The sequence below is a fragment of the Solea solea genome, chromosome 17 (assembly GCF_958295425.1).
Source record: "Solea solea chromosome 17, fSolSol10.1, whole genome shotgun sequence".
In the NCBI taxonomy this organism is placed as follows: Eukaryota; Metazoa; Chordata; class Actinopteri; order Pleuronectiformes; family Soleidae; genus Solea; species Solea solea.
Genome location: NC_081150.1, coordinates 15,442,637 through 15,469,138, shown reverse-complemented (window position 1 = coordinate 15,469,138; position 26,502 = coordinate 15,442,637). Strand labels below are relative to the sequence as shown.

The 26,502-nt window shown below is 41.6% G+C and overlaps 1 protein-coding gene and 1 long non-coding RNA gene across 2 annotated transcripts in view; one reads left to right on the top strand and one right to left on the bottom strand.

Annotated features, from left to right (window-relative positions):
* The first annotated feature begins 2,539 nt into the window (after positions 1-2,539).
* The window catches only part of LOC131443222 (uncharacterized), a 44,985-nt gene continuing 21,022 nt past the window's right edge, over positions 2,540-26,502 (top strand). The window contains exons 1-2 of the long non-coding RNA XR_009233584.1: positions 2,540-2,714; positions 7,970-8,031. This is a non-coding gene — a long non-coding RNA (uncharacterized LOC131443222). The remainder of the gene's footprint in view (positions 2,715-7,969; positions 8,032-26,502) is intronic.
* tmem121ab (transmembrane protein 121Ab) overlaps positions 11,384-26,502 on the bottom strand; it is a 47,394-nt gene continuing 32,275 nt past the window's right edge. The window contains exon 2 of the mRNA XM_058612649.1: positions 11,384-14,186. Within this exon, the coding sequence (XP_058468632.1) occupies positions 12,366-13,310 (945 nt within the window). The 5' untranslated portion in view covers positions 13,311-14,186 and the 3' untranslated portion in view covers positions 11,384-12,365. The remainder of the gene's footprint in view (positions 14,187-26,502) is intronic.

Genomic DNA, 26,502 nt, shown 5'->3' with positions numbered 1-26,502 from the left:
GACACACACACACAAACACACACACACACACACACACATGCTGTGAGTTGCAGATTTTGGCATACGGAGGCTTAATTATGAGGCAGCGCTGCTGTTGGCAGAGTAGACATTTTCAGTTTTGCACAATCCCGTTTATGAGTGGCTAAAATCACGCTTGTGATAAAACTGTGATTGCGAACCAGGTTTATTTTGAGCAGTAGAATCCAGTTCTGAGCTGGGGACACACTACAACATCTATCTGCCTGGTTCTTGCCCACAAGAGTAAGCACGAGTTGGGGACATTCGGCGTGGCCGGTTGGCGCAGAAATCTGTTCGTGTGTGAGGCTAAAAGACCTGACCTGACCTCAGTCAGACATGTCTGAATATGTTTGACTCTGGTCGGCTCAAAATAACAAAGTAGAGATACGTGAATCAAAGTATTTGTACTTTGTTACATTACAACACAGAGACTCGTGTGGATATTAATCAGCACAAAACTCATTTTTAATGGTTTAATGTTTTAACACCTTTAAACTAACAGTGTGTTTATTATTCTCAGGGCCATTTTATGAATTATACTCTCAACCTCTTGTTGTTTTCCTTGCCACTCTCTCACATCACCCCCACTCGCTCCAGCAGTAATAATAATAATCCACTGGCTTCACTCCATTCAAGTTACAGTCCACCGTCCTAAAGCAGCACATCGCTTTTATTCTCCCTCACCTTCACGTGACCTTTCTCTGGTATTTAAAACTGTCTGGCAAACTTTGTACTCGGGCAAAAAAGAAAATAAACTGCATAATAATGAGGACAGTGACATTATCAGAGCTGGAAGCTGCTGCAGTCACTGGCTATTTTCTTTTTTTTTTTTCCCCCTCCTCTTTTTAATCGACCTCGACGATAATGAAGACACTTTAAAGATAGTGTGGAAATGAAGGCGCACACTCGGAGGACAGTCAGCTGTTTTCACAACCAACGGCGGGGACTTTAAGGCACACGGCCGCGCCGCTTTCATTCGTGCTTATCTGTTTATGACAGCTTTCCACTGCCTCTTCCCTGGTGCATTGTGGCTTATGTGATTAATCCATCCTGCACACGCTGTACAGTTCACGAGGGCAACACAATACCTTCTTATCTACGTACGTGTGAATATTCTGTAGTCTGTCCTGGACGAAGGTGGCGGCGTAAAAATGGGGACAGATCGTTCCGATAGCGGCATTAAAAGAAAATTAGCTAATGCTGCGAGGCCTTTAATCAACGCTGTTGTAAGGAAGTCTTGATCCCGAAGTCTTCTCCAGACTATTGAACACATTCATCACAACAAGTACACATTAGAGTTGGAGAGAGTCCCATGTTTGTATTAATTGTAGCACCGAAATATCATTTTACACCAGAATCAAATCTTATTTTTAAATGAAAACAGTGTTGCTGACACAGGTTGTTTGTTTCCAGTAGAAACTGCGGTCGTAACTCAGTGTTTTATCCATAATTTAATTGCAATATCTCCTTTGGGGGATGTAATTAATCTCAGCACAGGGGGAGATGCATACAGCACTGTGCAAAAGAAAAAAAAAATGTTTTTGGCACTTTTTGGATTTTTTATCCATCCACTGCACACTAGCCTACAGAGGAGTGTGTGATCGGTACAAGTTTCCCTCTGCTGCCTGTCAAGAACCCAAACAAACAACAAGCTCTACAAAGAAGTAACTTCAGAGACGAGACAAGAGTCAGTCTGGGAAGAGATTCTAACTTCACAGGAGAACTGTGGGAAGTCCTCAGTGCGCTCAACGTGACTGACAGGTACTGCGGAAAACTGTTCTGAGGAGAACTGTTGTGAAGACAACGAGTGTTCACCATCGCTGTTTCTACAGCTGTACACCTCCAGGCCAACAGGGGGCAACAAAGATGCATGTTCAGCCTCTTCTGAGGAGAATTAAAATGACCTGTCTTTATCTGTAGCTGTCTCCTGTGTTTATTAAATCCCTTATTTCAGATGTTTCAAACTCGCCGCCCATTGGCCACATATGGCCCTTTTGATTAATAGTTTAATTTTGCATCATAAGTACACTTTTATTGTGAACTATATATTGTTGCATATTAAAGGACACAACACTTTTATTTTGAAATTCTGTCAACTCTTGTCACATACACTGTTATTGCAACATAATTGTATGCACATATCGCTCCCACCCCCCCACAAAGCAAGAAACGGCCCTGGTGTTCACACAAAACATGGGATTAAACGGGTTGTATGTGTTTAAAAACACTAATATTGATTTTAGATCAGTGTTTTCGACCAACTCCTCCTGTCACCGATTACAAAACTCACTACACCTGGTGAATCTCAGTTTAGCTGTCAATACCTTCATCTGTCGTACGTGTCACAAACACATCCTGTCCTTTTCGGTTTAAAAGTAAAAGCACCGTAACATTTTTTCGTATCCGGTTTCCATTTATTTTTCCCAACAAGGCTTTTATTGTGAAATAATTTGTAGGTCTAGTAAAAGTGCGACTTGACACTAAAGTTTTCTTGGCGTTCGAGCACAAAGGAGTAGTTTTAAACGGTTAAAAACGTTTATAAGTGAATATTATTTAAGGCAAACTTAGCAGCAGCTCCACAGAGGTGAATGGCGTCATTGAAAGGCAACCAAAGTGAATAAAATGGGCCGTTACTTTTCAATATAAACATGGATTTATATTGATTAGGAAAGAGTGGCGCAAACATTTTGGCTAATGTAAGTAGCACTATTTAAATAATAAAAAAATATACAGCACAGTGCAAAAGTCTGAGGCCACCATAAGATTTGTTGTTTTAGCAATGACCATACAGTATAATTATTAATCAATTACTTTATTGGGACACTAAAAAAAATGTGTACATTTAGTGTGACATACTCTTACACTTGAGTCTGGCTCTGTTAAACCAGGAGTGGAACCATAATTAATGTTATTGGTTAAACCTGTGTTTGTCCTACTGTTGGTCTGTTAACACCAGGCTTGTGTTAAAACACAAATACTGTGATAAAACACAATATATACATGTTATAGGAGTTAAACTCACTGACATCATTTCAATCTAAATGTCAATGAGACATAAAAACAGCAAAGCTGGTCGTGCCCGAAGCCTTTTGCACAGAACTGAATAACATTAGTCTCATCATTTACTGAGATGTCTTTGATTTTATTGGCTAAAATGAACAGAGGTCAAGTTAGACCTCTAGGTACTGTAACACCACGTTGACAATATCTTTGGAGCAGGATATTGTGTTTATATTAGTGAGGCAAGTAAATAAAGTTTATTTAACATTTTTCACAGATAAGAATCACAAAGTGCTGTACAGTCACACATAAAATATGACAGCAAGGAAAATAAATGCGCCTACTAGACAGTTGTCATAAACCAATTAAAATCAACCCCCAAGTAAAAGCCTGTCTAAAAAGATAAGTTTTCAACTCCTTAAAAGAGTCCATACAGCGGAGGGGGCAAGGGAAGTGTGTTCTATAATTGGGGGTCTGCTGCCTGGAAAGAACGGTCTCTCCGGATCTCAAAACGGGTACGGGGGGGTCATCAAGAGTCTTTGATCTGATTACCTTAGGGAACTTCCTGGGGAGTAGGGTACTAGGAGATTAAATTGAATCCTAAAATTGATTGGCAGCCACTGAAGGCAAGCTAAAAGCAGGGGAAATGTGCTGCCTTCGCTTTGTCCCAGTTAAAAGCCTTGCTGCTGCATTCTGGTCCGTCTGAAGATGGTCAACAAGACTGGCAATTAGTCTGGAGTAAGTGTCCACAAGTTGTCCCCTTGTCTCCTAGTCGAAAAAGAAATGTAGGCCTACTTTAGGCTGTGCTTTTTGCCGGATGTACTTATCATAATTTCATCGTACTTACAGTAACGTCTAGTGTCCCTGTGCAGGATTGAAGGTGATTTTTGTGGCCTGCTCCGTCAGTGGACAGTAAATACACAGCAGGTTTATGAGACTAGCACAGACGTGGGGCCATTTCCATTTAGATTACTGTGTAGTACAGATGAAGGGTTGTGGAGTCAGCAGAGTGATTACTGTGCCGAGTACAAGAGGCATTTACCAACAAGTAGGAAGCAACTACTGATGCAACCGAGTGGACAAACTCCTCCAAGTCAGCGAAAACAAAAGTGGTCAAAAGAGCGTCTGCTATGGTGGAGGACAAAAAAACAGCAACTTAGTCGAAGTGTTGTTTTCTGATGTGATTTTGCTGAGCCTGGGTACTCTGGGGATAAATGGCAAAGCGCAGGCAGAGAGCGAGAAGGAGAAAAATGTGCTTTTAGCATCATATTATACATGGAGAGAGCAGAGTTACCTTCCTGCTGCGCACGCCTGCTGATTTATTGATGTTTTTTCTTTTTTTTTTTACTCAGAAGGTCTCACAGAGGTGACATGGTGCAGAGGCAGTCGCGTGTAATGTATTCCACTCGCAAGTTTGTCATTTACTTTTTTCCACTTCATCCACTTTCAGCTAACAGGAATTATTCAAACAGCGGTGAGATTATGCTGCGAGTCCCAACAATGAGCGGTAATCCAGACCACAGCAATGATTTGGTATAAGTGACTTATTCACACACGAGGGATTTTTAAATTTAATATTGGACCTGGTTGTGACTCCTGTTTTCTTTCTTTGTTTCTGTCCTTTTTCTTTCTTTGCTGAGTCTACTGTTATGCCTGAATGAGAGCGATTTAATAATGTTTAGATTTAATACCAGCGTGTCATCTGCCGGGACGCCAAATTCTCTGACATTTTGTCACCTCACGTAGCTTCATCTTCATTTAAGTCGGAAGATGTAATCGGTGCCATTTCACCGATCACACTTATTGCTTATTTACATACTAACAAATCACTTTTCCGCACATGAGGCGTGTAATTAAATAGTTTTTAATCTACCCTTTATTAAGAAGTACTGTGTCAAACGATGATTAACTGCTGTCTCCTCTAAAAAAAAAAAGAATGCCCTAAATATACAGACCTGTGACAATAAAATATGCGACGTGGCAAGATTTTGAGGGATAATTTATTGGAGGAGAGTTAAAAGGCTTTCTAACGGAGGCGGATGATTTACAGCAAACAATGCCACGCAGTTTTTGCATTAATAGAACAAATAACAGAGACCGAGAGCATGTTATGTAATAATGCTACAGCGATGCCCTTGAAGACACATTTAAAGAATAATTTGGATTTGTTAGAGTCTTCAGTTTGGGTTCTTTGCACTGCGGCCATTTTTAGGAGGTAATGCACAGGTGTTACAGTTCACTTTATTTGGGCTCTGTTCAGTACATGTCAGTTAGGGAAGTTTAGCTGTCAACCGCCCTGACACTGATGAGAGCTAAATGGAACACGGCCATCATTAATTTGATTATTTACACCTGTGATTTTCTCACACTGACCTGTCAAAATGTCTGCTGTGCAAACTGGACACAGAGCAGACAAACAGAGCCGTTGTAAGCCAGCCCATGGGCCAACTGATCCCACACCACATGACCACAGTTACAGTAGGTAATAGATTGATCCCTCTTTGCACTTGTAAACTCTGTGGACAACTGTGGTAAGACCTAAAGTTAAATATACATCAAATACGAATAAAAATTGTTCCTGACAGTTGCAAAATGAGTTCATACAGCACTGACTAAACCAATCAGCTCCACATGACTCTTTGTGTTTCTCAGTGTAGCAGTGTTCTGATGATGTGTCGCCTGGCAATATTCCCGTGCTGCACATAGGAAGTGATTTGTTTTTGGAGGCAACAGCAACATTTTGCTAGTACAGCTAGACGGCTTTAAACAGGTGATATATCGTCGTCCATATATTTCCTCGTGCAATACAGTAATCGACACACCAGGCCTAAAACTGATATTTTAATTATTAAATTAAGGGAAGTAAACAGTCCCTGCCAGTTTCACTCGCTGGCTGTCTCTACTTGATGTCTCCTCACGGTGGCGCTGCTTAAATGACTGAGGCGACACTTGGGTGGAAGTTACCTGGTGTTTACATCAGGATAATGCTACTTTAAAAGATTTCTGAACAAATAGAGAAATCCTGCACTTTCCTTGCAATATATTGATTATCAAAGAATCGTTGTATCGTGCTATTATTATTATTATTATTATTATTGTTGTTGTTGTATTGTGAGTAGGGCTGAACGATATGGACAAAATTTCATCGATATGATACGCTATGACTACGGGTTTGGTGAAAACCAAGCATTTTTCAGAAAAATAAAAACATCATAATTGAAAAGACTGTGGAAACTTTCCACATGGAAAGTGCAGTTTTATTGATAACTCACTGTGAGACTGTGTACACGGGTACCATGTCTTTTGCAATGTGGTATGTTATAGCGTCTGTAACGCCTTTATGTCTGGTGGACGTCGACTCATACGGTGTAACGCTACTGAACGCATCAGTAAACACACTTTGCTTGGGCTTCTTTTGGGATGACTGAGAAGTGTTTCTCTCATTGTAATACACTCCTCGTGCAGCACACGATGGTGTTGTTTCAGGTGGTGAAACATGTTTGTTGTGCTACCTTGCTTCGTTGCAATTTTTGCCAAGCACGACCTTCACAACAGAGCACAACACCTCGCTCTGGTTGACATCATCCTTTTTAAATCCAAAATACGATGATTTATGTTTTGGCACAAAATCGCCACCGGCCGCATTGTCTTCCGCACTCACGTCACTTTCTTTCCCGTTGTGTATGTGCGCGTCTCAGTGTCCGTCTCCTTCCCGCCCTCCTATGTTTGTTATTGGTTGGCTTCAGCTGTCGATCCACAGCAAGCATGAAATAAGGTTTGTGGTTGGCTGGCCGCAGTGGTGCATTCAAGGGCAATCGTGAAAATGAAGTTTATTGTGCCAGAAATGTACATGTAGGACGAGCGCGGGGGAAAATCTATACTGTTTATATCGTTGCTTTTGCGATATGAATATCTTGAATGTTCATATCTAGATATCGATACGATAACGATATATCGTTCAGCCCTAATTGTGAGGTACCCTGTGATTCCCACCTCTAATAAATGGTTATTGCCCTGCTGCTGTATACACCGTCATAATGGGTCAGACAGTAGAATGTGTGGAAAAACACAAATATCTCCGAACAATTATTGATAGTAAGCTAACTTTTCAGTATACTGCTATGTTTAAAAAGGGGAATCATCGTCTATACTGTCTGATAAAACTGTCATCACCTCACAACCATAGACCACTGTTTTATCGTTCTTTCATTGAATGTATTTTTTTTTTATGGTTTAGTCTTGGTGTCTTGGTTCAGCAACCTTTCTCTAAAATAAAAAAATCCCAAAACTTTTTTGTGAACCAAATTGTGAAGTGGGCTAGTAGGCTAATTGGAGAGCCACAGCTTAACCCAGAATCCTTATAAGCCAGACAATTATAGAGGATGGCTGGTTACATTTTGAAACCAACTACATGGTGAATTTCAGCCTCTCCCGTCAGACCACAGGCCCCAGCCTGCAAAACCAAGCAATACAAGGACAGCGTTGTTCCTGCAGCCATCACAGTGATCAACAAAACCCAGCGTTGTCCGTCTGAAACTATTTTTATCTCGCTTTGATGTTTTTTCATCCTGTATTCTTATGTAGCTTTTTATTCAAATATAGTTGTTTTGATATTTTAGTATGAAGCACTCTTAGTGGCTTAGTGTGGAAGCCAACTCACTTTACTGTAAACCAAATCTACCTTCCTCTGTCAGGTCTGATAGTTTTGCATGACAGAGCTTTGCTCATGAAGACCAGAGGCAGAATAATAACAACAGCAAAATCACCATCAATCATTTGAGACAATGTTTCCTGCAGTTTTTTGTTATCACCAAACACATTTTACAACAGATATTTCCCTAATGTGGGTCTCCCCCAAACACTTTCATATTGTTCTTAAGTTGCACAGAGTAAAGTTAAAATAAGTATATAAGATGCACATCATTGATTTTAACTTTATTCTTCTTTACAGGCAATGCGGTGCTGTTTTAATCCTCCTGTCAGGGCCGGGATTGCTCTTGATGTGCTGTGAAGGTGAGCAAATGTGTCATCAAAATTCAATTTTCGATGACCTTTTATTATGAAGATGGGAAAACAGGCCTGTTTTTGTGTGTGTGTGTGTGTGTGTGGATAATCATCAATCCCACTGCATCCTACAATAACGATGATAAGCTGATGAATAATTTACAATCAATGTCTGTGTTCTGCATTCATGCCAGCCGTTGCCTCGTAATCCTTCAGAGACATTGCTGACATTTTCATCGGATCCAGACAAGTCGATTGTATGTCACATTTACGTACTGTATATTTAAATTTTTATGGTGATGTAACACATTACACGTATGTGTGTACCAGTGTAACATCTAGTTCAGAACCAAAACAAACCAATATTCAATTATTTTATTTATAGCAGTTCTCTCTCTGGCTATGTATCTTAACCTTTTATGTGATAACTGACAATATATTAATAAATTACTGCTTGATTGACTTGTCATCAAGTTCCCTAAAGATATTTGGGAAACTACTCACACTTATTTTTCTTTTTGTAAATTTCAGTTAGGTGTTAGTTGTTGTTTGGCATCACGGTGGAAAGTTATTGTCACGGGAGCCCAGCTCAAAACAACAGTAGACAACAGAATGAACTGGATGCTCCCCTGAGACATAATCCTGAGAAATATTTATAATACTCCACCAGTGGAAAAAACAAACAAAAAAAACAATCAATATGTTTTTACAGAGGGAAAAATCCAAGAGAAGAGACTGTCAGTTAGCTCGGATACTGTAAGTCCCAAACTCGTGCTGCTTCACTCGGTGAAGCGCAGAGAGCTGCTGGATGAGACTGAAGCAACAGTATGGGAAATTAAATCAGGACTGTATATTTAAAGTCTCCCAGTTACAAAAGCAAGTCTATAAACTGAAACGTTAACTGTCATGCGACTTAATCTGAATGCCATGTCTTTCATTTGCTGGCATTTGGCACTGAAGGAGGCAAACTTATCTTACATCTTACGTTTGGTTCACATATGTGAACAATTACTTGAATTATCTTTTATGAATTATTCTCTGTCTCTCTGACAAAATGTCTGATGACATTGTGGGGCAGCGTGGGATCATGAGCTTCAAATCACTTTCTGATTTAGTGATAGATCCTTTCAATTATTTTCCCAAAGTCACTTTGTATCCCAGCATTTTTTTAAACTTGCATACGCCGCACAACCACATCAGCTGTTTTCTCTTCTTTTTAAAGTGTAACATCCACCACATCTCTCTCTTTTTCACTCTCTATGCTTCACTTTATCTCTGACCCCTGCTGCACCAACGGCTAAGAACAGTTTGTCAATGGCTTTATGTGTCACATGGGTCACAAACACAACACGTCCTGCATCTGTTTTAAAGTAAAAGCACAGCGATTTCTCTTCCCCATTTATTATGGAATATATGACGACTGGATCTTTTTATCGAGTACATAGGAGCATTTCAAACTTTATGATTTATGCCGATTTTCCCACAGCCAAACTCTACAGTATGTTAAACATTGCAGCAGCTATGCAAAGAAGATGACTGCATCAAAACACAATGGATGGATGGATGAAGTGGTCCATTACCGTCAATATATGCACATTTTTATGGATTTAAAGTGTCGGAAACATTTTTTGGATAATGTAAGTACATTCTAAAAAAATAGATCTATAAAGAAATGTATTTTAATGTAGTAATGTCACATTCATCTATATATTTGAATCCAAATGTCTTTGCAGCCAGTCAGGTTTCATCTAAGTATAGCTCCAGTAACTTAAATAGTAACAGCCCTGTGGTAAGTCTTTAATTAAAATAATTTGAAATAGGATTTCTCACATTTGCACGCGCACCTTTCACTGTCACAGTATTTAACCCATCCTTCTTATTACACACACACCAGTAGTGACCTAACAAGCAAGAGTGTGGGACAGTTATGTGATGCTGTTATGTGTTGGTGCAGGAACAGGTCCTTGTTCTCGTGTTTCACTTTTCTTTACCATTGTAGAAGCCAGTATTGAGTTGATTAAGTTTAGGGTTAGTTTAAATGATTAATGCAGGATTACTTGTTGCAGTGTAGGCCTCAAGCCTTTGAGTCAATATTCTTGCAAGGAAAGGAACGTGGCTCTGTGGACCTTTTTAGTGTTATTAAAAACTTCAGTTTATTAGATAAAGGGTACACCATGGACACTTTGACAGCTATGATAGATAGAGGGATAGGTACTGTAGATATCTAGCATTTTGGGTTGGTGGACGTGTCTATTAGAAGCTGTGCTAGGTTTTGTGTAAAAAGGTTTTTTGACTCTATAAATTGTCATTCACAACCTGGAACATCAAGGGAATATTTGTATTTGTTGTTGATCCGAGAGAGGCTTGGATATATGTGGTAGGAAATGTAACCTGGATGTACATGACTCTTCCTTGCCTTGGTGATTGAGGAACTGAAACAGTACATACGAGTCAAGCCCATAGGTACTACAACCATGTTACCACGTTGTCCGTTGTCTTGATTTAAGATTGCAATAATGCTTTATCAAATATTTATTAAAGTTTTATCTCTTATATCCCCTTGATAGCAAACGGAAAATAAAGTGTCTTACGTTACGTTAATTTCAAGTGCAAAGAAAATCTCTTTTAATTTTAACTCTACGGACAACACTTTTGTGGAGTCTGGCCATTTAGGCTGTGAGAGTGTGTGTCTCTGACAGATGAGATCTGCCGTCGGCCGACCTCCTCACCTCACGCCACAACACTCGGGTCAGTTAATAAAATTCTCTGAGGAGACATGAAGGCGATTTATGAGCCTCGAGAGTTATTTTTAATAACTGATACTGGGTCAGTGCGGAGAAGATTACGAAAGAAAGAATGAATGAACGAAAGAAAGAAAGGAAGTGGGGAGGTGATAATGAGAACTGGGAGGGAGAAAAAGATAAACAGTTTGAGGAAAAAGTGCACACATTGTTATCACCTTTTTAAAGATAAATCTTTAGCTTGCTTCCCACAATTGTGGTAGCCTGAGGGGTGGAAAATTAATGCTGCAATCCAGGAGGAGAATACTCAGCCTAAATATTTATGTGCCGTGTGGACGCCTCCATGCAGAACACAAGAGAAATGGCTTTGCTGCAATGCTGTCATCATTAAGTCGCCGCAATAAATGCTAACAGAATAATGCCTTAAATCATAACCAACAATGTGAAAATGGAAACCGTGCTTTTGTCGCTATTCTTTTATTAAATTTTATTAAAACATCATTGACCTCCAACAGAGAAAGAATGTACATAATTATATTAATGGTAATAATAATAATAATAATAATAAGAGTAAACTGAGTAACATCAGGAAAAAATAGTATTTCTTGTTTGTTTCAGTTGTATTTCATCTTTTTTTTTCTTCTTTTTTTAAATTAGTCAATTCTTAATCTGGATCTCTGCATTTCCACGACATCAAGGCTTGAGCTAGTTTCAGAGGAATGTATATCACAGGAATCAAAATTTAAATTTCCAAGCCTTAATCTTGTTTTTTTTTCTTTTTCTGACATCATCACTACATATTTTGTCTCATTTGCAAACTCATCACACACATGAAACCACTCACATAATCTTCCAAAAAACATTGTGAAGTGTGCATACACATATGCACACACTCACAAACACAGTAAAACGCACACTCGAATGCCTGTGGCGGACGCTGTAGTGGTGCTTTTAACTAGAGACCTTTTGGCCGTCGAGTGTCACTGCAGAGCTTCCTCGCTCTCTCAGCAGAAACCCGACTGAGAAGGAAAAGCATCCACCTGTCACTAACCTTGCTGTAGCACTGCTCTGATGGCCTCACTTGACTGACCCTCGTCACTCTCTGCTCCTCCTCTCCATCAGTGCACCATGCTGAGTGGTATGTCCTTTGGAGCTGGATTCAAAAGGAAATGCCACAGATGCACTGTCGGGAAAAAAATGACCTTAAAAAAAAACAACATAAAACACTACAGATTATCACCGAGGGCGAAACCAACTGTTCATTTTACACAAAAGGATGTCACCGGGCTGCACACTGCGGAGATTGTCTCTCAATTAGGTCTAAAACATTTGAAACAATTAAAAACACAACACCACAATAAAAACCCCTTTGTCTTGATTTGTGAAGTCTGCACTCAAGTGAGTTAAGTGTCAAGTTTTACAGTACGTTCTGACAGGCAGGTGATGCTGAAAATCTCTTTAATGGTTTCACAGCAGTTTGTGTGAGCTCGACAAGAACAGGATATCATCCTGTCATGCAGCTGAATTCTCTATCTACCTCCACTGCTGGAGTTTTTCATAAAAAGCAGTCAGGTCCGTCGGTATGGAGTCCAGAGCTGGCAGTCATGTGTCAATGACGTCCTGCGCTGGCGAAGGTTCATGGGGCAAACTGGTGGTGTTGGGCAGCGGCTGCGTGTGGCTGACAGAGTTCTGCTGCAGCTCCAGTGCCATGGCGTTCTGCGGGTGGGGGAACTCCTTCACCTGCTTGCGGTATTCCAGGAAGGTGGACGCCTTGGTGGCGATGGCCACTACATTCTTGCCAACGAAGATGGTGGATACGCGGCTGTCCTGAAACAACACCATGTTCACGCCACGTATAAGGATGGTGACCACGTTTATGGTGACCAGGCTCAGGACCGGGTACAGCATCATCTTCTGGGGCGTCATGTGTTCCCCCTGCATGCTGATCTCACTGAGCGACACGCAGGGCAGGATGAGCAGCAGGATGTAGCAGTAGAAGAACATCAGGCCCTCGGCCCAGATTGGCAGGCCCGTCCGCTGCGGCTCCCACAGGTTTGCCTGGATGTCGAGCAGGTCGAGCAGGTCCAGAGCCACCCAGAACAGGCGGCTCCTCATGTCCTCCTTCTTTCTGAAAGTTCTTACATATTCCATACTATCCAGAGCCACTAAAATCAGGTATAAACCCGGCACGCACACGGATAATAATAAAGTCAAAGCTTTTCGTGCTACTGTCTCTAGACTCTTCCTGTCGGCTTTGCAATTCTGGAACACAAAGTAGAGTTTGATCTCCAGGACAAAGATGTACAGAAACCACAGGATCATGGCGTATCCTCGCCGGGCGGTGCGCACCTCTGCACCCACCCACACCGCCACATATCGTAGCACTATGAGGAAACACACGTCCCCGACCAGTACTATAATGCACACACCAATTTTTCTGGGACCTTGGTTCTGCTCCACCAGGTAGGCATCCATGAAGGCCATGCTGGTCATGATGACGATGGTGGTCAGGCACACGTGGCGTTTGTCTGGGGGCGGCAACACCATGGCGAGGTCACTGTCTGGCTCTCGCTCCCCGTGCGCAGCTTTCAAAAGGAAAAACGGATAAGTCCAGAGGGTGAACGTGACACCGAGTCCCCTCCAATCCTTTATAGCTGCAGAGAGAAGGGTACTTAAGGGGATCTGACAGCTCCGGTGTGCACAGGAGAAAACTCCTAGCAACGGGGTGTCTAATGTTAAAATGATAACATAAGTCACTTCAACTAATAGTCAAAGACGGATGGTTAGAAGCGGATCTGTGTGTCGTCAGAGGAGAGATGCTGGCTGCTGATCGCTCTCAGACCATGAGAAAACAGGAACATCACCTCATTACTCAGCGCACTTCCATTGATCCAACCCTGCACTGACCAGCAGCTACACCCAGGGCTTTACAGCTGACATTCCATGACTGATGGTAATCCACACGCAGTCAAAGGGGAGAACGTTCTCAGAGAGGATCTGGTTTAATATACATGTGATGGGATTGCGGGACACAGTACTGCAGACTGCAAATGTTTATGGTGTTTCTTTTTGTATGAGACGGTGTAGAAAGCAACCGAGTAGCCTGCAGGTGTATTTGTGTGCGTGCCCGTGCTGATGCTTAGCATGCACGAGGAGTTTCTCTTTGGATATTCCTCTAGAAGGTGGCGCGGTGTGTGTGGCTCCTTGCAATCCTGCGGTGCGTGCGAAGGGAAATGGAGGAACAAGAGGAGAGGAGGCTGCAGTGGCCAGAGGCCTCCAGCCGCCATAAATCACAGAGACAGCAGGTCAACAGCCCACGAGGACTTGTGTCCAACGATGGCTTCCCCGGGGGGAGGCTCTTACAGTGGGCTGAAGATCCATCCTTTCTTCCTCGTATTACCACGTGCCAGCCTCTCCTACAGCCTAGAGGGAGGAGAAATAAAGGAGGGAAGAGGGGGGAGGGAGGGAGAAGGAGAGAGAAACCTGTCAGCACTACTGGGCCATATAACACGCTTTTCATTGCCAACAGCCTTCCACATATGTGGAGCCAAGTAATGTGTCAGCTTGTCTCAACCATGGCCTATTTCACTGTAGATAGGACAGAACATATTGTACATGTTACAGTGAGACTGCCCAAGTATATCATTACCCTTCTCTCTATGTGATATCTGCATACGTTGCTTAATATGCCCCGGATTATTAGTGTGAGGACCATATTATAATTGTTATTATGTGCAGCATATCTGCGGTAATACCCAGCAGATTTCATTTTAGGTGCTAAATTAATAGAGGCCTTATTTTTAAGAAAGATTTTTGTATTAACTTGGCATGACATTTGCTTCTTGGGCCTGTGCAAATGGGGGAAAGGTTGGCAAGGAGTTAATTTGCTGCAGATATTTTGAGTCAGTTTGGTATTGTTTCCAAACAGAGACGACTTCAAAATGCTGTGGATGCAGAATATTTTCTTTATTTTTATTTTTTTAAAAGCTTTTGTCTGACTCCACAAATGTGTCAAACTGCAGTTAATAATATTTCACTTCAGCTCAGTCTCCATTAACGCAGTCTTTAATAACGGTCCTCTCTTTTTAGTATTCCACCTGATGTGTGCATCGAGGCATGTGACGGACAGGTCGGGCTTTAGTTGGACGACGGGGATCTCATCAACAGTCCGGTTGGATGTTTGTATCATTTTCTTTTAAAAAACAAACAAAACCAAAACAAAATGGTACATATGCGGAATGCTTAACTCGCCTGCAGGAGAGTTCTTGTGCAGTGGCTGCATCCATAAATAACACAGCATGTCTATCTATCAGCAGGGAAGGGAAAACAAGGCAGAGTAAGAGAGAGTGAAATGTGTTAACAGCAGAAACGTCTGCCTCGATTTAAGTTTGGTTTCTTAAACACCAACTAGATTTTATCTATCTGTCTTTTTTGAAAAAGATTTCTGCCACTGGATCATAAAGGCAGAACACAAATAAGGAGCATTACTGTTTCTGTCAGCTGAGATACAGTTTAAATCAAGACTTTGGCTATATAGTACAAAATCACTAGAAAGGACCACAAAAGTGTTTTGGAGGGGATTTAATGTCCCAACTCAGATAGAAACATTCACAGACTCACGGGAGAGCAAACATCGTACAGTTTCCTTATTCCAATATTTCGCAACACGCCAATCTTGGAATAATACATATACAAGTAAGAGTAAGAAGAGCTCACACCTAACTTTCAATATCGATGCCAAAACAACTACAACAAGCTGGAATAATTTTTTTAATAATTCTTCTTCCACTTAAATCTGTTTTTAGCTTACTAATGTGCACCAAATGCAATTTTCCCTTTTCAAATATGCTCTCCAAGTGTTGGTGGGGTTAGAAATTTGGCCTGAAGACAGTACGAGTGGAACAATCTCTAAATGAGAGTACAGTTAATGACTGAGTGCGATTAATTCTGAGCAGGGAACATGGATGTGTGTGTGTGTGTGTGTGTGTGTGTGTGTGTGTGTGTGTGTGTGTGTGTGTGTGTGTGTGTGTGTGTGTGTGTGTGTGTGTGTGTGTGTGTGTGTGTGTGTGTGTGTGTGTGTGTGTGTGTGTGTGTGTTCGCTCCATGTCATGGAAATCCAATAAGTAAAAGATTTTACTCGAAACAACACACGTCAAACCATTAGGATTTTTTCTTTTCAGGGAATAAAAATGTCTGCACATGTCATAGTCCATCCATCAAAAAATATATTTTTTGCTGGAAAGGAAGGAAGAGCTGCTTCAGCTAATTTGACAGCTTCTCTTTTGTGAGGTGGGTGTAAAAAAAAAAAAAAAAAAAAACATAAAAAACATCCCACAAGTCCTGCTAGATGTCAATATTACAGACGGTATTAACATCTAACAGGACACCTGGGTTTTTGTTTTCGTCCGTCAAGTGGTGGACTGCCCAAACAAACTCTCAACAAATAGCAGGAAACTCAGAGTGATGATTGTAGATGTTTTACGAATGCTTTTGTTGGTCTGTTTTAACCGGTAATATCGTGATTGCCAAAAAAGCCCATTATTCTGATATTTTCTTTATTCAATTCAATGAATCTTTATTTATCAGGGACAGTGCAGTGAGACATCCATCCATTTTCTACTGCTTTATCCTCCACAATCCATGGCCAGTCCACGCCAGTCCATCACAGGGCCACATAAATAGACAAACAACCACCCACCTCATACTCACACCTACGGTCAATCTAGAGTGTCCAATTTACCTTATCCCAACATTGCGTGTTTTGTGGATGGCCTGTGGGAGGAAACCAAAACCAAAACTAAAAATGCAAATCAAACATAGCACATGGTGGAATGGAAAGGAGCTAGTCGAGGCTCGAGTAAAATACATTTTAAGTCTTCTTTTAAAAAGATCTTCCCTGATATCTATGGGTAGTGTGTTCCAAAGTGATCCAAAGCATATTACCCATAGTTGCGTTCCGTTGGAGGACACTCTCTAAATTCATGATCTCTCACTTTCCAACAAATCTTTTCCATGTTGTTGATACCAATTGCAAACCTTTCACAGAAATTGATTGACCTCATTTAAAAAAAAGAAGAAAAGCCAGTCCAGATACACATTACAAACCATTCCACCCCGATGCTCACTCTTTTTGTCTCAAAGTCGTCACTCATTTCCCCTCCCATTTTGACGAACTGAGCTGTAGATATGACAAATTTAAGTATGTAATAAATAAACATGAGCTTGTTTTCTGCCGCGCTGTGTGAAATCACCAAAGCAAAATGGGCCTTTGAGCTTCTCGAACGAGATCCATAGATTGCGGAGAGGTTATTTTTCATCGGAACACTCCACAGCCTTGAAGAACATGAAGTGTATGTGCACGCATAAGCGTTATACGGAGTTTTATAGCTCCTCTAAAGAATTGCAGTGGATGCGGCGTACTCCATCTTCGGGAATAAATATCCTTTTGTTGAAGAATGAAAGGGGGGAAAAGAAAGATCAAATGTTACATCAAATAACATCTCAAATCAAAGGCGACGGGTGGAAGTCAAATTTAAGAGGAGCACAACAGCACCACAGTGAGTCTCATCTGTAATCCAAGCATGGATTTGAATGTTTAAAATCTATTATGTACATCAGGACTTAAGTACGATATTTAATTCATAAGAAGGTGATTAATTGACTGATTAGCCAAATGCCGTGCATCGTTAACATGCTGTAAGGGTGACTGTGCCCATGTATATAGTACATTACGTGATCATTTAAATGAATTATCAGAAAGACTTGGAGATTGTTTCAGCAATAAACAGATTAGAGGCGGCGTGATGATATGAGTGTTAAGCAGGACCTCCGGGAGTTACGACTTCTGCAGTAGAACGTGGATCCCAGGGTCTCGTAGGCATGATTCGATGGCACATTGGGTCCCACGTGGAACAGGAGGCTGATGAGAGTTGACAGCAATAGATGGTTATTAATCCTTTCTGTCGTATATTGTCTGCGTGAAAAGACGACAAAAGCTCACAGGCTCTGTTTTGCATATTCCGTGCATATTCGGCATTTACGATGTATGGCTCGAGGCAAGAGATTACGACACGGTGTCGCTGCGGAATTGCAGGCGGGAAAAAAAAAGATGTAAAGAAATGCCTGTTGGTATGTGATTTGACAGCTGTGACGACGATCATTGCACCTCCCCGTCTATTGACTGTTCTCGTGCAGGAGCACAGGGCTGCTGTGTGCTGTACCCCGTACATTTTCAGCTGCGCGGATGTGCTTCAATTACAGTGTATTAATTGCGGTGCACTATAAATAGGCAACATGGCGGGCTGTAAACTGGCAGTACTACATTTCTTCACAGAGGGAGGCTATTACTGTGTCTGTGGTCCAGGCCATTATCTTGCTGAATAGCCACAGTTTCCTTGTCAGACAGTTTGTATTAACACTTCTCCTCCCCGACTGGCTGCAGGCTTCCATGTGGATCAAAACATGGACAAAGAAAGTGGCATCGATGCTGCCTTATTTTGTGTGTGTGAGGTTTTTACAGGCAACATTTCTCATGTCCATAATGATTCAACTCGACAAGCCATTAATCTTCATCTTCCATTATCTCGAAAGTCAGTATTCTATCACTCCACTTTAATAACTGCTAATAAGTGCTCTTGTGGAATCAAAGCCTTGTATTTAATATATTCTTTGGTGTCATTACCTGTGCATGTAAAGAAACTAAGAAATAGCAGAATGTTAAATATTGTAAAATATTGACAATTTTCTCAGGAAACAATGGCAAATATTTTAATCACAGCACATATTGTTGCCTTTTGGATAATCCCCCAGTTATTCATTGTGGAATATCTTTTAAAATGTCTTGATTTTGGGGGGGAAACATGGTTGGTGTAGTGGTTAGCACTAATGCCTTTGCTGCAAGAAGACCGGGGTTTGCATGTTCTCCAGGTTCTACGATTTCCTCCCACAGTCCAAAAACGATTTTGGAGATTAGGCAAATTGGACACCCTTAATTAACTGTAGGTGTGATTTTCGCCCTGTGTCAGCTGCTGGGTGAGTGAGTTGGTGAGTGAGTTGTACTCAAAAATGTGGAGGATAAAGCAGTAGAAGATGAGTGAGTGAGTCTTGGTTTTTGAGCATCTTTTATTTTAACTACACTGAATATTCCGCAGGGTGCGGTTTCCATAACGCCTACAGCTTTCCTCCTGCACAACATACTTGTACTTTTTCCACTTATTTTCATGTTATTTTTCTTGTATTTATGTGTGTGGAAAAATAAAATGGATACAGTGAAAATAAACAAAGAGAGAACACAGTAGAAAGGGATCTGTTTGGGCCAGAAAAATTAGCACAAAATCCTTTCACTCCCAACTGTGGTGTTGGTAAATGGTAAAGCAGCTGCCGTTGAATGTGCAGGAAAAGTGTTTCCCTTTCAAGAATTCCACTAAATTCTATCACCTTTGTTCTCTCAAGATTGATGTTTGTCTCCTCTGACACGCACTCACAGCTTAAGGAAGGCAAACTCTTTCAAGCTCCGAAACTCTTTTTCTTTCAACGCTTTTGAGTTGTTCTGACACTGGATACTCCTAGTGAGAACTCGGCTCGCACTTGTTTGCAGCAAAGAGAAGAAGAATCATTTCATGCTGCACACTGTGAATGGTGTGCATTGTTTCCTGGGGGGCATCAAAAAGCACAGGTGTTTTTGGCAAAGAGGCTGCATGGTTACATGTTTAACGTATTCACTTCTTCATCTGTGCTTACTTTCTATCTTTCCTCCTGCTCTCTTTGCTGCCACTCCGGCGATGATCAAATGTTTACATCAGTGTCAGCAGCGCTACAGCGGGACAGCGAGGGTCTCCAGAGTGGACCATTTTGTCCCATATCTATGTCAGGTTGTCTTCATTAGGGCTAGAATGAGACCCATATGTCGTCTTGGCTGCCAGCCACCTCCATCATCTCAGCAGGTGTTCTGCACAGTCCTTTGTGTTACAGTGAGCGCTTGGCTAGTTTTAGGAGAGGTGGCAGATTGCTTTGAATTTGCCCACTGCACAGAGTACAGTTCAGCACAGCTCAGCTGAATAAAGACTCGGCACACACCCGAAAACTTGACACACACATTTGTAGTGCACAAGAATGCGCACGTGTTCTCACGTTATGTGCGTGTCGTTATGGCTATTAATTGCCTGTTGTTTTTTTTTTGCCCTTGTCGCCCGCGTCTGCTCTGCTCCTGTCTAAGCGCTGCCCTCTCATTGTTTGCAGAAGCTAATGAGCACACCAGAGCTTATTCAGCTACCGGCATAAAAGTTGAAGAAAGATAAAAGGGACATGCCGGTGGGCCATTTTGCAGCTTCTTGGCTGCATGTTGGCTGATAATCTATACAGTTGAGTGTGTTGGTCATTTACTCCCTTGCTGAAAGAGCGTATTGGTTGGTGGGGGTTTGTGTTTGTGGGTTTTTTCAGGCATTATTTATTAGTTGTGTGAGTTGACCTCTGAAGTGCGTGATGTTTGTTGGATTTTTCTTGCTGTTGATGTTATTTCTCGGTCGATGTTTGGTCTTCATGAACCGAAACAATGTTAATATTATTTGCTTGAAAATGGGCTCTGTTGAGCAATACTATCGGACCTGACTGAGGGAGTGTTTGTGTGTATATACCAGCAAAGCAGGGGCGGGAGATTATTTATCCTGTCAAAATACTGAACCACTGTGTTTTCGGTAGTTGTCTGGCTTTACTAACGCAATGTTGCTATTTCCTCCGCCTGACTTGACATGAAAAGAATAACTTCCTGTGTGCAGTGCGGGAATGATGCCGGGCGACACGAGATCGACTAGACACTGAGAATCACAGTGGGTCGTGTGTTTGACAGCGGGCGTATCACCGGCAACACATTTTCAGTGTTTGTGATTGTGTTATCGGGATAATTCCAACTGTTCCTGAAAGCTGGGAAGTTTAAAGCCAACAAGTGGTTGTAACGGTAATTTCACTCGCTCTGTTGCAGGAAGCCGCAGAATCAGTGTCATCATAGTTTGTATTTTTTGGCCACTTTTTGCACATTGAGACAAGGACAAAGGGAAACAAAATGGTATTGTATGTGTTATACTGTTCAAAACTCTAGTAAATTGTAAATAATTGCCAGATATTGGAAGTTATTCTGGAAGAATAGGCAAAACACTTACTCACAGGACATTTTCTGTCCCTTTTATGGTTAAAATAAGCAAAAAAGACGGACAACAGTTTTAAATGTGGCCACAGTTGTTTACATTTCAAAGTTAAGCACTACAGTTTGGAATAAAAGTGGCATTATTTATTGGTAAAGTCTCCTGTGCTTCCTCACACGCCTCATACACTTTGGATTGCCGTGTGTGGGTCATCTTTCATTCTCTAACCACACACTGATCGCGTACGTCCTCTACTGATTATAAGTTACCAGAGAACCATATCCCTGGATACACGTTACAGCGTTGTGTCATGTTCCCTGCTGGGACCAATAACCCAACCTGGCAGCAGTGAAATTGATTCCCTCAGTCGCTCTGACGAATGTGTGCGACATCTCTGAGGTGCTTAGTACATTTGTTTCCTGATTTAAAAGCACCCCAGTTGCCCTCATGGGGCAGAGCTTTGTGATGCATTATTCCAGTCTATATCTACTATATCTTTAATGTCTCACCATCCTGGCGAATTGAAATTCCGAACACATCTGTTGTACATTGTGTTATCAGGGTTAGTGCTTTCTAACTAGTTTGTGCAATTCATAGCCACACAACTCAATTATTCAAAACACAATACGCGGGGTTTGTAGGTTATTTGCCGCTCTTAGATTCCCATTTTCTTGTTTTCTTGTTATCCCTGCATAATACGCTTGTAATTGCATATGAGGCTACACTGGGTCAGAATACTGTGGAGGATATGAAAATAAGAAGGGGGTTGCATTTTCAAGCTGTGGCTAAGCTCTCTCCCCCCCCCCCCCCATCATTCATAATGGCTTTTCCATGTGATACCATTGAATGTTCATCTCAGCACAAAACTGCAACCACTGGAACTAACCCAATCTGTATTCAGGCATTCTGTGCTTTTAAAAAGCCGTGGGCGTTGATCAAACACAGCTAAAACCAAACATGCTGCACATGACAAAAGATGGATGGTTGCTGTGCAGGGTATGACTCATAATAATCATAGTATATACAGCTAAAAAAGTGCTTTCCTCCAACTTGGCCTTCAGCAGCGGGGCTTTTCAACGTGACAGACGTGTCTTTTTCTCCCCTGCCAACTCTCAAAACGGCCGTAATGTGCGCAGTGTCAATCAGAGATGTATTCTTTATTCACAAAGCTGGGGGAGATGATCAAAGGCGCCATGACACGATCAGTCATCATCACGGCTAAGAGGAGCCCTCTGACATCCCACCCAGCAGTTAGTCACTGACACAGGTGGCGAAGATGACAACCAAGTGTATAAACAGGGCAGGAGACGTCTTTGAACTACTGTCCAGAAACAGCTGCTGCTTAATGCCACTTTACTCTGAATGAATAACACTGTAAAGTTTAACCTTTAGTTTAAGCACCTTGTAATGCCTCTGTCCTAATAACATGCAGTCCGCACAAGACTGGTTACAAAGGTATTGAGACAGTTCGCTGAGTTTGCACAGAGAGTCTTGTCCTGAGAGCGCCTCAAACTGTCCCATTAGCGTCTCTGAGTCGGTGCTGTTGCCTCATCAAGGGTTTCTTTCATCTGCCTCTCTGAATAAGTGAGTCCTGGGGTTGAACATTCATATTCTATCAGCCAGTACCTGCTACACCGCTCGCTATTACATTCTGAGTCCTATTTTTCTTTTATCAAGCTTCCAACAACAATTTGTGTAAACTTCAGTCTGTTCTCCATTTTCTCGGCATCCTACTCTTATAACCTGTCCATCAACGGAACGGAGTCTGCCAAAACAGGTCTCAGTGGTCTTCAGCATGTGGGAGGTGGTGTGAAAATTGTGTAAAAGGGATGCAAAATGATGTGTTTGCATCTATCTCTTCCCTAAACAGAAGGAAAACTCTGTGTATTGTTGAGCGTTGTCACATAGGGCTGCACTTTTAGTCTTGCGCATTCAATGTCAGTGTGATATTAAAGTGACGGTGTGTCGGATTTGGCAAAATCTTATGTGTGAAGTTGCATTTGCTGCTGAATATGTCTCACCATTATCTTCCAAGCATGAAGGAAATCTATGGTAGCCCTCAGTCATCATTTAACCTCTAAAGGTGTTTAGTTTGTCCATTTAAAAACTTGGTTGTCGAATGACAATATGGACTAATTTTGCGGTAATTAAAACAACAATTAATACAAACGAAACAACAAAAAACAGTATTATTTTATGCTCAGTTTCTGCCAAATGGAAATAGTTTTGCTTTACCCTCTTATGACCATCATGATAATCAGGCCGTACGGATTTATTTTGATTTTATGGCTGTAGAATTGTCAAAAAATGTTCATTGAGTGAGGGTTTCTGCCCCTTTTTCCAAGATAACTTTCACTTTCAATATCTGGCAGTTATTCAACCGTTTAGGAATTACAGTACTGAGAAGATGACGTCATAAACGTGTGACGCACTGTTGAATTTCGTCTGTGATTGGACGGATGTGCCGCTGAAGTCCAGAGGGGCTACCGCAAGGACAAATATACGGGTGCAAAGCTCTAATTTCTCTGCTTTCCGATATCCATCCATCCATCTTCTACTGTTTTATCCTCAACGTTAGGGTCGTGGGAGGGTGCTGTGTCAATCTCAGCTGACCTAGGGTCCAGAGTCCATAGTTTTTGAATTTTATATATATCACAAACGGTCTAGGGATTACGGTAATGAGAAGTACGCATGCCAAATCCTAACAGAAGGGTTAACCCTTACACAGTGGCCCTTCAAATAACGTTATTATACCTCTGGTGTCTTTTACAACATATCCCTACTACACCTCTAATCATAAACAGCCAAGACATTTACACAAAATATAGCTATTTTTGCTCACAGTTTTCTTTCATACTGTAATGAGATTGAGCATGCGTTGGCGTGCAGTTGTCTGGCCTCCTGCTAAGACATTACCAATACAGACTCTCTTCTCTGCCCAATTTTGGCCTTCGCCAACGACTGAGAAAAAAAGAGGCTACACTCCAGTCATCAGCTGTGTCTGTCTGCTGTTTATTGCAGCTACTGTAATGAGATTTTTTTGCAAGAAACTGTTGCAGGAGTAAATAAGATATACAGTGTTTGGGGATGGCAATGAAAAATAGACCCCTAAATATAATCTCCTCTATTTTTAAGAATTACTGGAGGCTACGTCCGCCCTTTAGACATTGCAGGTAACCCAACCAAAAATACACCAATCATTTTCTCTCACTTTGCCCAAATTGCGTTTATTGCCCTCAGTGAAGCGTGATTACACATAAATCCCAGCTGCTTTGTCTCTGGCAGTCATTTAAAAATAATAATAATAAAAAAATCTAAAACTGTGTAATAACAATTAAGAATTCATGAATAATTATGTCTTGCTATTTTTTTTTTACCCCTATGGAAAAAACGCACCTTCAAGCACAAATAGTGCTGTAACTCTTATAATTGGATTGCCCCTTTAATTTGTTGGACACCCCTATAATTTCTTAAAGTGAGGATCACAAAAGAGCCCCAAGTGCTGCAGTGATTACTATAACCCACATCTACACACACACATACACACACACACACACACACACACTGGTTTCCATGACTTCCGAGTACATTGCATTGACTTACATTCATTTCCTGGAGACCATAATTACTACTGACCTAATCCTAACCCTGACCTTAACCTAACTTTAATACATGTCTTCACCTTTAAATGTATTCATTTACTTTTATGAGGACTTGATTTTTGTAAAAAAAAAGGAAAATAGTTCCCGTAATGTGACTGTGTAAACAGACTAAGGGTCCCCACAACATAAGGTATACCAGGTACACATACATACACACAGGTTACATCTAGTCTTCTCAGGACACTGATTTTCACTTCCATTCATTTTGGCAGCCTTACGAAAACATTATCCCCAACCCTAACTATAACCAGTTAATGTCTAACCCTAACCTTCAATTCTTCAAAGCTCTATGTTATGGAGATTTTTGACTATTAGGTGAGATGACCAATGATGGAACCTCTGGAGTCAGTGATGAGTTAAGATCCGAGGAGAACTGGCATCATCGCATATTCTAGTGAGCAGCGTGCCATTCACTACTGGTCCTGACGAGGCCTGTGTTTATGCCAGAAAAGGCCCTAAAGAGGTAACAAATACTAGTGCACACACACTCACAAAGCTGGCGTGACACTGACGCTGCACCGCGGCAACATGCTATTACACACTTCCCTAGCTTTTAATTCTGCCATGCAGTGGTGCAAGTGTTTAACAAGCATATTGATTTGCCCCGCGTGATACAACCTCTCATATTCGTCCTCCAACGATAATTTGGGTGTGTGATCACCCGGGGACAGAAGTGATTTTCATCCAGTGGTTTTACAGCGAGACTCGTTTAATCTTTGTGTCAATAACGCGCCCTCCCTCGGCCCCTCTCCTTTCCTCTTAAGCTTGCTATTTTGCCATGCTTTGCAATTCCTCCTCCTGTGTTCACTGTCGCCATTTCTAATCTGGCGACCCTGGGGGAGTTGGCGGCCCAGCCTCATTCCAGTCACGCTGGCCTCCTGTTTGCTCTCCATCCCACTTGAGGGCAGAGTTACTTTCAAAAGGCATCGAAACCCTCACAGGTCCTATGGTGTATTCATCATTTCTCTTTGGTATAAATGTAGCGAATGCTGTGCGAAAATCTACTGTGGAATCCTGCCAGCTCTGCCGTGATTAATCACAGGAGCTCACTCTGTTTTCTGGCCGACTTAAAGACCCCAGTCGTCCTTCTTTCCCTGTTTGTTTGCATAATGCATATGTGCAGCGCCAGGTAAAAGGGCAAGACCACTCACCTTCATGCAGCATCCTTTAGAGGGGGGAAAAAAGGGAAGAGAAGAGAAATAGAGCAAAGAAATGAGAAGGGGAGAAGAAAGGGAAGAGAGGGACTGATGCAAAAGAGCAAGGGTTGCCTTTCCATGTGATTGAATAAAAGGCAAAAGAGATGCGATACTGGGAGGATTTGAAGTTGGGCTAATGAGCTGGGAGTAATAATGGATAGCTTTGCAGAGGAAACAGATTAAATACTGTATTACCAGCCAGGGATTTATGATGAGAGAGTAAAAAAAAACAAAAAAACTGGAAGAGCGAAAGAAAAAAAATCCCCTTTCAACATGTCATTTCATCTCTCATTAAGCCTAAAAAACGTATTTTCCGAGTGAAGACGATCTATTGATGGCACGAGAAATGTTCGCAATTTTAAGGATGATTGCTCATTTAAAACTGAATACCTTCAAGATCATTTTCCTTAAGTGGGGATGTTTGGCAGCGAACAGGGATCTTTGTGGGGCTCTCTTCATGTTGCTCTCGATCACAACTGTCAAGTGAACTTGGATATTTGGCAAAACACTTGGAAGACTTCGAATGTGTCTCACGGGCAACGTGACACCATGCTTTTTATGATAATGAACTATCTCACCGCAGGATTAGGCAGATGTTTGCCGTACAACTCGCTGAGGAGTGCTGCATTTCTTGGCAGCTGCTTCTGCTGCTGCTCAGGTGGTTCGGTTGGACCTCGGGGAAGTTTTGTGAAATGCGGCGCATCTCCAAGGATTCCGAGGAGTTTATAGTTACTCACTGGAACTT